At 56.4% G+C, this 13,762-nt stretch overlaps 1 protein-coding gene across 6 annotated transcripts in view; it reads left to right on the top strand.

Annotated features, from left to right (window-relative positions):
• Positions 1-13,762, top strand: part of PDE10A (phosphodiesterase 10A) — a 573,119-nt gene that overhangs the window by 304,748 nt on the left and 254,609 nt on the right. The window contains exon 1 of one of the 6 annotated variants that reach the window (XR_015133443.1): positions 97-1,095. The exons of 3 other annotated variants lie outside the window; for them this stretch is intronic. Coding sequence is in view for 2 of the 3 variants with exons in the window: in XM_086318694.1 (XP_086174820.1) it covers positions 207-1,095 (889 nt within the window). In the remaining variant the exon portion in view is untranslated. Of the gene's footprint in view, positions 1-96; positions 1,096-13,762 lie in introns of those variants that run through there. 2 more of the 6 variants (XM_086318694.1, XM_086318693.1) reach the window with 2 other exon arrangements.

The raw sequence follows: 13,762 nt of genomic DNA, 5'->3' as shown, positions 1-13,762 counted from the left end.
CTCCCGGCCCCCCATGCGGAATACGATGTGAAGACTGGGCCGAGCGGGCGCGGAAGACCGGAGAGGAGGACTAGACTGACGAACGGGCTGATCGGCCCGGGAGGGCTGGCCCTGCGGGGGCGGAGCCCGCGGAGTCCCGGCCTGTCGCGCGCCCCTCCCGCCCGCGGCCGGCCCCCACCGGCGGCCCGAGGAGGAGGAGGGGGGCTATGGCCAGCCCCGAAGAGCCACTTGCTCCCCGCCCCCAGGCCCCCCTGCCCGCGGCGGGGGACGAGCCCGGCTCCGGCAAACTCCGCCCGGAGCCCGGGCGCAGCGCCGCCGGCGGGAGGAGCGCAGCGGGCCCGGGCCCGGCCCCCGAGCCGCCTGGTCGCGGCCGGGCCGAGCGCGCCTGGTCCCCGCGCCCGCCCCCCTCTTCCGCTGGCCGCGCCAGCCCCCCGGGGGGCCCCGGCGCCCTGTCTGCGTGCGGCGGCGGGGGCGGCTGGGTCGCAGCGCGCGCTCCCTTCGCGCTCGCCTTCTCCTCCCCGGTCCGCGCCTCCGCTCCATCTTCCTTTTACTTCTGGCCGCCGCCCCCCCAACCCCCGCCTTCTCTTCTCCCCTCCTCATCTGCTTTTCACCTCCCCGCGCGTCTCCCAGGAAGGGAGGGCGCAGCGGCGGCGGCGGCGGCGGCCCGAGGAGGCGGCGGCGATGCTGGCGGCGGCGGCGGACAAGAGGCGGCTCCCCTGAGCGTCCCCCCCAGCAGGAGTCACCGCGGCGGCGGCGGCGGGCGGCGGCGGCTCTTCCTCTCCCCCGCGCTCCGAGGCTTGCTGCTCTCGGCCCGCGCCGGGCCCCGGCCGCCGCCGCCGCCCCGGCTCCCGCTCGGCCCGGCCGCCCCCCGCGCGGGTTCCCGCGGCTTCCCGGGCGCCGGCGGGGGCTGCCCCGCTCCGGGTCCCGGTCCCGGTCCCAGCCCGGGCGGCGGCGGCCGAACGGCGCGGCGGCCTCGAGGCGCCGGCGCCGCGCTCGCCGCCGCGTTCCCGCTGCTCTTCGCCTCCGACATGGAAGATGGACCTTCTAATAACGCGAGCTGCTTCCGAAGGCTGACGGAGTGTTTCCTGAGCCCCAGTAAGTGCCAGGTTCCGCGTTCCCCTCGGCGGGCGGCGGGCCGGGTGTGTGGGGCCGGCCGGGGGGCGTTGGGCGGCCGGCGACGGGCTTCTCTGGAGGGTCGGGGGGCTCGGCCAGCCCGGGACCCCGGGCTTCCCAGGCTCCTCGTGTCGCGGGGAAGGGTAAGCCGGGAGGGCGGCGGGAGCCGCGCGCTTGGGACGGGACCTGCTGCTGCCCGCCTCGGCCCCCGGGGCTGTTTCTGGCCACGCTCGCCCTGCACGTCTTTTGCTATGATCTCCCACACCACGGACGCCGCCTTCTCTCTATTTAGCGTGGGGCCACTTGGCTGGAGCAGAGGCGCTTCCTTCCTCCGGGGGGGTCCCGCCTGCTGTCTGCCTCGGCTGGAGGAGGGCAGGCCAGGGCCCCGGGACCCCGCGCTCCCCAAGGTGGAGGCACGGGCTGTTCCCCGGGCTCGGTGTCGCGGCCCGGCCTGGCTACCCCGGGCCCCACCGGGACCCGTTTCCAGAGCGTGGACTGACCGCGTGGAGATGGGTGCGCCTCCGCCCAGAGTCCACTTTCTCTCGGATCTCGAGTCTAGATCCTGGGGCTTAGCCGGTGCTCGGGTTGGTAAGGGGCAAGACAATGGGCTGTTAGGGCGAAGGAGAACGGCGCCGCCGGTCCGGACCCCTGGGGCCGCGCCCCACCCGGGACCCCGGGCACTCCCCGCGAGCGGGGCTCGGAGCGCGCCGGAGCAGGGGTGGCGAAAGGCGTGTCACGGGGGAGGGGGTCAAAACCGAGCAGAAGCATCGAGGCAGATATTTGCTAGGAGGCAGGAGGCAGGAGATGTTCAGGGAAGAGGCGCCGGGTGCGCGGAGGAGGGGGCCGCCGTTGTCTTGGATGGAGGGCGAGCGAGGTGAGGACCGGAGACCGGGGCGGGGCGGGAGGTCGCGCCCGCGGGAACCCCGGGCGATTCCGGCGCCAGCCGGGTCGGGCGCGGCTCCTCACGGCCCTCGGCGCGGGCTCCGGCGCCACCGTCCACCGCGTGCGCACCCGAGCCTTTGTCTGCTTCTCGCCCGGGACCCGCGTTTCCGCGGCGCCTTCTCCCGGCCGGCGGTTCCAGGGTGGCCGTTTTCGGCTTCCCGCTCCCATCTGCCGCTCACTCCGCAGCCCTGGCCGGCCTGCACCTCCCGGGCACCTGGGGTCCGACCCCTCCTCGCGGCCGGAACCCGTCCGGGCTCACCGCCCGCCCGGGAGCCTCTGGGGTGCCGTTCCCGGGCGTGTGAGCGTGTCTGGTGGGGCCTGGCCGCCGCCCCCCATCCTGCCGCGAGCTCCCGCCTCCCTGGCCAGGTTCAGCCCGCTCGGGCCGCGGGACCCAGCGGCCTCGCGGACGCTTGTTGGCGGTCTGGAGCCGCTGGCGGCAGTCTCTGCTCGTGTTTGCCATTGACCTGGAAGGACAGCGGGGTGTGGGCCCTGGACGCCCAGCGGACACTCCTATCCTGTAGCCTCCCCCTAGTCCGACCCGCAGGGCAGCTCTCAGGTGTCTGCCTCCTTCGGGCCCCCACCTTGCGGGTGTTGCTTGACTCCTAGTTGCTGCGGTTCAGGAAGGACACGGTCTGCGGGGAGCGGCCTCGCCTGCTGCCCTTAGACGTGTTAGGTATGGACATCTGTACTTGTTGAAACGGACCCCGCTTGGCAGTGAACTGAATGAAGGCTGGTGGAGAGTGTGGAGCTCCTCACTCACTCTGACTTGAGTTGGGTTAGTCCGGTGCCTAGGACTGGGGTTCCAGTCTGCCCCTTTCCTCTTGAACTAGGGATTTCTTTCACTAAAAAATAAAACAGCAGTTTTTCACAATTTGCAGATGGTGGAAGGGAGGGAGATGGGGGTGGAGGCTCCCATACATTGCATATGAAAGTTTTGGGTGGATGACTGTGCTAGGGAGACTGGGTGTGTAGGGATTTCCCTAAAATGATGAAGTTTCTGTTCCTGTTGTTACTGCTGTTTGGGGTGGGGCAGGTTGGGAGGGATGTTGGGGAGAAGAATAAAGATGAACATCTCAGGTAAGATGGAGGTGTCCTGGGAGAGTCCTTAGCAAACTGTCTTTTTGGAAAGACAGAGGACCCAGGGGGAGAGGGCCATCTGCCCCCCTTCCCACCCGCTGCCCTGCAGGGAGTTTCCACAGGGAGAGGCCCAGTGATAATAGACTCAGGAGTTGTTGAAGGTTTTTGTTTGTTTCATGGTTTTTTTTTTTTTTTTTCCTCCCCCTTAATCAAGTCAGTGAGAAGTAGCTTGGGATTTGAATAGAAACCAATGTTTATAAAAATCTTTGGAACATTACTAAGGTAGTAAATGCTAAAGGTCCCTGGGTTGGGAAGATCCCGTGGAAAAGGGAATGGCTACCCACTCCAGTATTCTGGCCTGGAGAATTCCATGGACTGTGTAGTCCATGGGGTTCAAAGAGTCGGACACAACTGAGCGACTTTCACACACACACGCACACACACTTTTGAGAAAAATCTATTATTGGACCCAGCTCACTGCAAAAATGGCAAGAGGCTAGATGGTGGCTTTAAGAACCGCATCAGTTTCTGCTCGGACACTGTGTCCTTCACGTTAGGGACTCTCTTTCTGTCTGTTGCTGCGTGACAAGCCACATTTGTGGGAATTGCTGAAGTACCTGAACCTTGGCAGACTTTTTTGATATTTGTCAATGAAAATGAGTCTTTTTGAGAAAAATCTGGGTTTCTGTAAGAATGCAAAAGTGCCCACATGTGTAAGGATGTGTCATAGCTGGTGGCCGTTTATTCCCTTTTTTCCTTTCTGTCTGATCTCTTCTGGGTCTAACAAGCAAGTTGTCACATAAAGGCTGCTATGTCTGATTGTTGTTTGTAGAAATGCCTGTTTTACCATTATCGGAAAGCAAATCGTGTTTTGAGAGTATAATATCCTGTTTTCACTCCTGTCCATTTTGGCTCTGCATTTTGGTTCACACAGATTCACTGATTCGCTCCGTAATGCATGGAACAAACACTTATTAAGAGCTCCTGCCACTTGCCAGGCGCTGCCCTACCAGGCTGTAGTCCAAGAGTTCACCAACTTGAGAAGAGAGCCTCCGAGAAGCAAGTGCGGCAATGACGCCCAGTGCCAGGGGGCTCGGCGGTCGTTCTCTGACCCTGGCAGGCTGGTGCCGACTGAGCTTCATCAGCCATCTGCCTTTAAGTGCTGACCTCTGAGCTTGTCCTCCGGCACTGGGCTTCGGGACTTCACTGCTCGCAGAGGTGTTGCTGTGAAGTCCGCTCTGCAGTGCCGTGTGTGTGTGTGTGTGTGTGTGTGTGTGCACGTGTGTGCGTGTGTGCATGTGTGCGTGTGTGCGTGTGTGTGTGCGCGCACACAGACAGGAAAGGAACACCAAGAGGCCATGCTTTGACAGGCCAGTAGGAGCTGCATTGTCTTTTGGAGGAAACAGCTCACTTTGTCTACACGTGGAGCGTGGCAGGGCGTGCAGGAGGTATGTACACCGGTGGGGCAAGGACTTGGAGTTGAGTTGGGAATCCTGCCCTAAGAACACACGAAAGTTAAAGGAAGGTCCTTGTCTCTCTCTTCCTCTCACAAATGCTCCTGCCTCTCTCCTCATGGGTGTTTCCCCGGTAGGCTGCTGTGAATAATGCATAGAGCTGTAGAAAAGAAAAATACTGCTCAGAGACAGCAGAGATAGCGAGGAAAATGAGATAGGAGAGAGAGATGAGATAGGATGAGAAAGTGTTGGTGCAGGCGGCAAACACGTCTTCACGCTACAATTTGTTGTATATTTCTTAAATATTCTGAACAGAAAATGTGTATGTGTTTAGGAAAGGTGGATTTTTAATATACTCTCCATCCATGACTAACCACTCCTTGCTCTGTTTCTTGAGACTTAAGATACTGTGTGGCCAACACTTGAGCAAACTGAGATAAATATGGTCCCTTTTAAGAGCAAGTGCGTATAACACACAGACTCTACTCTAGACTTCACATTTAACTTGTTCCTGTGGACCTGATGATTCTGGGATTGCAGTGGGATGCAAGGCTGACCACGCAGCAGCGAAACTGGGTAGAAATCAGTTAACAGCAACTGACAGGGAGATGCAAACAGCGGAAACCAGTCCTTCGGAGGAGCTGCAGTGCCGATGGGATACCCACCAAGATAACCAGCAGAGGAACACTGTGAGGACTTGCCGCCAGGCCCGGGTGAGATCAGGAAAGAGCCCAGCGAAGTGGAGGTGCCAGTGTCTGTCCTGACTGGTGGAATCAGGGTTTAATCAAAGGAGAAGCTGTTTGAACTGGGAGGAGTTATTCATATTCGTCAATTTTTAGTTTCACAAAATTCTTCTTTTAATTTCAAGCAACTTCCACGAACAAAGATAATCCCTAAACATTTAAATGAGAAACAGTGGAAACCATAGAAGATGGTGTCTTCTGCAATGTCAGCCTGACCCATTAGCTTGAGGTAATTTTGCATCTAAAACTTTTTCTGTCCCATTAACAAAATTAAGTGAGGTCAATAAATAAATAAGTGATGGGGATACAGCATGGTGACTGTAATTATTAATACTGTATTACATATTTGAAAGTTACCAAGGGAGTAGATCTTAAAAGTACTTATCACACACACACAAATACAGTATATGAGGTAGTAGATTCTGTTTATTGTACAGAAGGTTAAGCTTGATGTGATGAACATTTTACCAGTTAATACACTGTTAGCTATTGTTTGTTAAAATCAGCTCACAAATTCTGAGAAGGAAAGAAAAAATAATTTTAATGAAAAAGGAATATTTCCCTCTTAAAAGAAGAACTTAGTTTTAATTAAAAAACATTTTAATTTCCTTTTAAAATGTAGATTGAGCTCCTCCAGCTGATATAAATCTGACTAAGGGGAAACTCCACTAATTTGTTACACCATCGCTCAGTCTTGTCCCACTCTTTGTGACCCGTGGACTGCAGCAAGCCAGGCTTCCCTGTCCTTCACTGTCTTCCAGAGTTTGCTCAAACTCACATGCATTGAGTCACTGATGCTATCCAACCTTCTCAGCCTCTGTCTTCCCCTTCTCTTTTTGCTTTCAGTCTTTCCCAGCATCAGGGTCTCTTCCAGTAAGTTGACTCTTCATATCAGGTGGCCAAAGTATTGGAGCTTCAGTTTAAGCATCAGTCCTTCCAATGAATATTCAAGACTGATTTCTTTTAGGGTGGACTGGTTTGACCTCCTTATAGTCCAAGAGACTCTCAAGAGTCTTCTCCAGCACCATAGTTCAAAAGCATCAGTTTTCCAGCACTCAACCTTATGGTCCAAACTCTCACATCCATACATGTCTACTGGAAAAACCATAGCTTTGACTATACAGACCTTTGTTGGCAAAGTGATGGGTCTGCTTTAATATGCTGTCCAGGTTTGTCAGAGCTTTTCTTCCAAGGAGCAAGTGTCTTTCAATTGTATGGCTTCAGTCACCATCCCCAGTGATTTTGGAGCCCAAGAAAAGAAAATCTGTTACTGTTTTCACCTTTTCCCCATCTATTTGCCATGAAGTCATGGGACTGGATGCCATGATCCTAGTTTTTTATGTTGGGTTTAAACCAGCTTTTTCACTCTCTTTCACCTTCATCAAGAGGCTCTTTAGTTCTTCTTTGCTTTCTGCCATTAGAGGGCTGCATATCTGAGGTTACTGATATTTCTCCTGGAAATCTTGATTCCAGCTTGTGCTTCATCCAGCCCAGCATTTCAAATGATGTATTCTGCATACAAGTTAAATAAGCAGGATGGCGGTATGCAGCCTTGATGTAGTCCTTTCCCAATTGGACAGCCCATTGTTCTGTGTCCAATTCCAACTGTTGCTTCTCGATCTGAATACAGGTTTCTCAGGTGACAGGTCAGGTGGTCTGGTTTTCCCATGTCTTTAAGAATTTTCCATAGTTTGTTGTGATCCCCACAGTCAGATCTGAAGTCATGTATGATGTGAAAGTTGGACCATAAAGAAGGCTGAGCACCAAAGAAATGACGCTTTCAAACTGTGGTGCTGGAGAGACTCTTGAGAGTCCCTTGGACTGCAAGGAGATCCAGCCAGTTCATCCTAAAAGAAATCAACCCTGAATATTCATTGGAAGGACTGATGTGGAAGCTGAGGCTCCAGTACTTTGGCCACCTGATGGGAAGAGCTGACTCACTGGAAAAGACGCTGATGCTGGGAAAGACTGAGGGCAAGAGGAGAAGGGGATGACAGAGGATGAGATGGTTGGATGGCATCACCGGCTCAATGGACATGAGTTTGAACAAACTCCCGGAGATAGTGAAGGACAGGGAAGCCTGACGTATTACAGTCCACAGGGTTGCAAAGGATTGCACATGACTTAGTGACTGAACAACAACAGCTCAGTCAAAGGCTTTAGCTAGTCAGTCAAAGCAGAAGTAGATGTTTATTTTTCTGAAATTCCCTTGCTTTCTCTATAATCCAACAAATGCTGGTGATTTGATCTCTGGTTCCTGTGCCTTTTCTAAATCCAGCTTGAACATCTGAAAGATTTTGGCTCACATACTGCTGAAGCCTACCTTGAAGGCTTTTGAGCATTCTTTGTTAGCCTGTGAACTGAGCACAACTGTGTGATAGTTTGAAAGTTCTTTGGTGTTGCCCTTCTTTGAGATTGGAATGAAAACTGACCTTTTGCAGTCCTGGGGCCATTGCTGAGTTTTCCAAATTTGCTGACATATTGAGTGCAACACTTTCACAGCATCATCTTTTAGGATTTGAAATAGCTCAGCTGGAATTCCATCACCTCTATTAGCTTCGTTAGTAGTAATAGTTCCTAAGGCCCACTTGACCTCACAGTCTAGGATGTCTGGCTTTATGTGAGTGACCACACCATCCTGGTTATCCAGGTCATTAAGACCTTCTTTGTACAGTTCTTCTATGTATTCTTGACACCTCTTCTTCTTGTCTTCTGCTTCTGTTAGGTCCACACCATTTCTGTCCTTCACTGAGCCCATCTTTGGATGAAATGTTTCCTTGGTATCTCCAATTCTCTGGACTCGATCTCTAGTCTTTCCCATTCTATTGTTTTCCTCAATTTCCTTACATTGTTCACTTATGAAGGTTTTCTTATCTCTCCTAGCTATTCTCTGGAACTCTGCATTCAGTTGGGTTTATCTTTTCCTTTCTCCTAGCCTTTCACTTCTCTTCTTTCCTCCGCTATGTGTAAGGCCCTGTGAGAGAATCGCTTTGCCTTCTTGCAGTTCTTTTCTTTGGGATCGTTCTGGTCACCGCCTGCCGTACAGCGCTACAAAGCACTGTGCATAGTCTCCAGGCACTCTGTCCACCGGATCTAATCCCTTGAGTCTATTCTTCACGTCCACTGTATAATCACAAGGGATTTGATTTAGGTCATACCTGAGTGAAAGAACGTGAAAGTGAAGTCGCTCAGTCGTGTTCGACTCTTTGCGACCCCATGGACTGTAGCCCGATAGGATTCCCCAGGCAAGAATACTGGAGTGGGTTGCCATTTCCTTCTCCAAAGTGTGGTTTTCCCTCCTTTCTTCAATTTGAGTCTGAATTTTGCAACAAGAAGCTGATGATTGGAGCCATACTCAGCTCGGTGGTGGAGCTGCTCAGATCTTAAAAAGGAAGTAGAGGATGCCTGCACTGGGATTTTACTTGCTGCATTCTGCACCTCTGCAGTTCTCTCACTCAGGGACTGGCCTGCTTGCTCCTGCCTGTCTCCCTGTGCAGAAGGAGAGCCTGGTGGGAACCTGAGGGCAGGGGCTCGTCTTCCTGGGTTACAGTCCTGAGCCTGGAGAGACGGTGACACATCCGTGGAAGGAGCCAGATCCTTGTGTTGAAAATTCAGAGGCGAAAGGAAGCCAAACAGCAACATGATGTCTGCCTTCTAGGAGCTTAGACGCTGAAGGCCACTCATCAGAAGTGCCCTTGGCCTTGGCCCTGTCCTGAGGAGCCAGGAGTCGGCCCACCGTGTGTTAGGGATCACAGAGACGGGCCAGCGGACAGGAGGTTAGGGCTGTTAGGGCCAGCAGACAGCAGGTTCCTTGGCGAAGCCAGTGCAGCAGCTCTGGGGCCCAAGCTGAGGCCCCTCTCCTCGGAGGGCCCAGAAAACATTCCACAGCAGCTGGGCCAGGTCTTGCAGTGGAGGGTTCTTCCAGGCAGGGCCGGGGGAAGAGGGCTGGGGAAGGGCACATCGGAGCTTACTCTCTGTGTTCCTGAGTCCAGGGGTGGTCTGCTCACTGCAGGACGAGCCAGTAATCAGAAGACGAGGTGTGGATGCAAGGAGCAGCAAGTTTGTTCCAAAGTCCGGCATCCAGGACGATTGTGGACTCGCCCTGGAGTACCCTCTCTGGGAGTCTGGAGGCTGGTCTCTTACAGAACGGGGAGGGCGAGGACCTAAAGGAGCCAAGTGAGAGGCCGGCCTGGGGAGGGGATGTGTTAGTTTCTTGGTTCCTGCAGCCATTAACCCGGGGGCAGGGTCAGGGTGTTCCCCGGAGCTGAACAAAGGCTCTTTAGTTTCACATTCTGGCCGTGGGGCAGGTTCTCCGAGGCAGACCATTAAGGAAGTGAAGTTGCTCAGTCCTGTGCAGCTCTTGGCGATCCCATGGACTGTAGCCTACCAGGCTCCTCCATCCGTGGAATTTTCCAGGCAAGAGTACTGGAGCGGGTGGGTTGCCATTTCCTTCTCCAGGGGATCTTCCCGACCCGGCGATCGAACCCAGGTCTCCCGCATGGCAGGCAGACGCTATACCTCTGAGCCACCAGGGAAGCCTAGAGATGGCATCCTTTTAGTGATTGTTGTGACAGAGGCAGTGGGAAGCAGAGGTTGACGGGCAAGACAGAGACCTGCAGGCAGTCAGAGCTGGTGCTTCCCTGTTCCTTCAGGAGGTGGCTGAGGGGCGTCCTGGGGAGGGGGCTGTAAGACTGACGGAGCTCCTCCAGGCCGCTGCCGCGGGTCTCATGGTTGTCCTTTGAGGGGCTGTACAGAGACGTAAGGGGGAAGGTGAGAAGACCGCCTTCTGAGGTAGAGCTGGGCAGAGGCGGAGGCGAGGGCGGGGGCTCCTCTGTGGCAGGCACTCTACCAGGTGAGGGGAGGCCGGGCCAGGCCGAGATGGGCTGGGTGACCGTGTGAGGTCGGGACGGTGGAGGTGTATTTTGGGGGCGGGGCATGGTCCTGTGACCCGGAGAGAAGAAAGATCAGCATGGAAAGACGCTGCGCCTGCCCTGTGGCGAGCCCTACTGGTGGTGCCTATCCACTGTGCTGTAGGCCCCGAGCCGTCAGACGCAGGGACCCCAGATAGCAGAAGTGTCAAGCATCTTCAGAGTTTGCAGTGAGTTAAACTGGAGAGTTGGCCGCTCTAGTCTGGGTGATCCATGAGAGTCTCTCTAGGAAGAGGAAGTTACATTGGAATGTCAGCGACCGAGGGCTGCCAGCTCGGTGGGCATGAGAAAGAGGTCACCCCAGACAGAGGTCACCCCGAGGAGCAGAGTGAGGCCTGACCCCTGGGAGCACCTCGCTGAGGTGCCCACGGGTGGTTAGGGTCCTGTCCAGTTTGCCTTTTGCTCCCTCGTGGGGGACGGTCTCCGAAGGTTCTAGGCAGGTGTGTGATGGGTGATCCGTGAGGTCAGTCCATTCTGCCTGCCGTCAGGCCAGTGAGTCTGAGGGGCTGCGGTGGATATGGTGGCCCAAAGGCCACCTCGCTGTAGTTGGGACCAGAGACAGTGGTCGTTTGGATCAGGGTGGTGATGATGGCAAAGGAAGCTGTCGAATTCCGTGGCTTCGGGGCCGTGTTTGGGGGCAGAATGTATAAGACGTGCAAGTGGATCAGCTACGTGGAGGGGCGGGGGGGGGTGGTGGGGCAAGGCGTCCAGAACAAGGCCCAGGCTTTGGCTGGAGCGCCGGGCACCAAGCGAAACTGCTGTGACGGGAGGGACTCAGGCGTCCTGCGTGGCCGTGTCAAGTCTAAGATGCCCGCGGCGCAGTTCAGTGGAGCTGATGAGAAGGCAGTTGGAAAAGTTAAGTCTGGAAATTGGAGGGGTCGATGGACCAAGACCGGAGGATTTAGATTATAATCATGGTGTTTAAAGCCATGGGATTGTATGTTCCCTGCTGTGAGTCTGTGGGTACTTCAGGTGAAGTCAAGGGTCTTGGTGGCGGTCACTCAAGAATCAGCCCTGTGCTGTGGGGTGAGGCTCCCCCCGGCTCTGATGAGTGACGGGGGGCTCTGGACAGGGAACTGAGGAGATCTGTGACTCCGCAGGGAGCAGGTGGAGCCCTGTTCTGAATGGGAACCCGAAATAACCGTGGGAGTGAAGGGCCAGAGGCAAAGCCAGCGGGAGAGAAAGGGCCGTGGAGGCCCTGAGGAGGGGCCGTCTGAGAGCCAGGAGGCGAAGCAGAGCAGAGCAAGCCGCAGAGTCTGGAAGAAGGACCTGGAGGCGGAGGCGGCCAGTGCCCCGGTTTCCCGAGAGTCAGTGGAGCCAGGAGCTGCAGGCGGCCTCCGCGGGGCTTCCGGGGAGCAGTGGAGGCGGAGCTGTCTTCAGGGGCTGGGGGGCAGTGGAGATGAGACGCGGGGTGTTCAGTCCTCACAGAAGGAAGGGGAGACGTCGCCCCGAGACCCAGGGGTCGCCCCATGACCCAGGGGATACCCCGTGACCTGGGGGTCACCCCATGGCCCGGGGAGGGACGTGCTGGCTTTTCCCATCTAGGACTGGCCGGAGAGTTATTCGTTGAGGAAAAGGAGTTTGAAGACTAAGCAAAAAGAGAGCGGGACAGAACCTCGGAGCCTCTGGGGACCTTGTCCTCAGAGAGGGGGCAGGGTGAGCGGCCTAGGGGCTGAGGGCCTGACAGCTCCCTCGCGGGCCCTCCTGCCCGGCTCCCTGACTGGGCAGCGCCCTGGGCTCTGAGAGGGATGGGAGTGGGAGGCTAGGAGGGCGAGTGCCCCGAGCCGAGCTGCCCGGGGCCACACCAGAGTCAGGGGCGCGATCGGAAGGTCCTGCCCTGGTCAGAGGGGGTGGACGGGAGACTGGACAGTTAGCGGAGTGACGGGAACAGCGGAGAGCCTTGCAGGAGGGAAGGTATATGGTGAAAGGAGCATGGAGGGCTGACCCTTCACAGTGCGTCGGGGGGCGTGGGTGAGGGTGAGCTGGCACAGAGCATGGGCACGCGCATCTGTGTTGAACCAGGAAGCGTGGACACTTGTGAGCTCTGAGGACACATCTTGGTGACAATGGTCCGGCGGGATGAGACTTGAGAAGTGTCTCGAGGGGGCAGAGCGTTAGGCGTGTGGAGCTGAGCCTGGAGGGGAGTCTGCCGTCAGAATCCCAGACGCAGAAGTGGGGTGATCTGGTGGGGGCTTCCTGCAGTGGAGGGAAGATAAAGCTGGTGGGAGGGAGCCAGGAGAGACTACCAGGTCCGGCCCCGCCCCACACCCCCCCCCCCACACCCCAGGTCATTCCAGTGTTTGGTTGGGGAAGGGGCGTCATCAGATGATCTAACGTGCGCGTGTCCACTGAGCACCAGCTGCCTTTGTCCCCACTGCTCATGCGTCAGTCCAGACCCATCCTTGCCTTCGACAAGCTGCTGCGTGATGAGGGATGTGGACAAGATCAAAGGCAATCACTGGTGACTGGTGGAGGGTTTCACAGTGGGAAGCATGTGCTTTAATGGCATCTACCGCCCCCAGGAAGACCTCTGTGTCTCCCTCCATCTGCCTTTAAAGTTCTCCGTGCGGTGACCCCCCGGCGCCTCCCGCCTCACCTCCCCTCCAGTGCCCACGGTGCCAACCGCTTGGGACCCTGAGCTTCTGGCTGGGTCAGGAGGTCTCCTCCTACACCCAGCCCTTCCCCCCAACCAGGGCAGCTTCGGGTCCTCTGGAGTCCAGCCCTGCTCCTAGCCTGCTCACGGGCCCATCTGTGTCTCCCAGTGCCTGGAGCTTGTACTGGGCCACACGCGTGTGCTCCCCGAGGGCAGGAAGCACCTTCTATTCCTTGTCTTAACCTCAGTGCCTCGTGCAAATGTCGGTGACAGAAGTCTAAGGAATAAGCAGGAGAAGGTGTGAGAGTGGGAGAGACCGAGCAAGATGGTCCTGTAAAAACATGAGTTTCCACAGAGGAACAATGAGATAGGTAATGTGGCCAATAAATTCTGCCCGTGTAAGCCAGAACTTCTTTGATTCTTTTTTCTTTTCCACGGGATCTGAGTACGCTCTGGCCCCGGTGACAGGGCCTCGGAGTCGCTGAGAGCGTGGCATCTTCCTGTGTCTGAGCCATGGGCTCGGGGAGCTCCAGGGCTGAGGGCGGAGGGGCGATCAGCGTTAAGAGCGTTCTGGCCGCCTCAGCTTTAGTTCCCGAGGCAGTGATAAAAAGCTTTTTACTTTGACGAAAACATTTTCTAGACTAGGAAAGAGAAAGCGTTGCTTATGAAGTGCTGAAACAGTGCCATGTGTTTGGACGTGCTGAATTATTTATAAGCATGCAAGCGTATCTGGACTTTTAGAAGTCGGTGAGTGCTGTGTAAGAAGCAGTTTTGCAGGAAGAGCGTGTCCCTGCCTGGGCGGAGCACCCCGAGCGGGGGGCAGTCAGGCTGCGCCGCTCTGCCCACGACCTGGGTGTGCCGCCCTGCCCCGGGGTTCTAGCAGCTTCTCAAATAAACCTCTGCAGTGATACC

Source organism: Bos grunniens, chromosome 9 (assembly GCF_055505025.1).
Source record: "Bos grunniens cultivar Pamir isolate PY7600 chromosome 9, Bosgru_T2T1.0, whole genome shotgun sequence".
Taxonomy (NCBI): Eukaryota; Metazoa; Chordata; class Mammalia; order Artiodactyla; family Bovidae; genus Bos; species Bos grunniens.
This window is presented reverse-complemented; position numbering and strand designations above follow the sequence as displayed.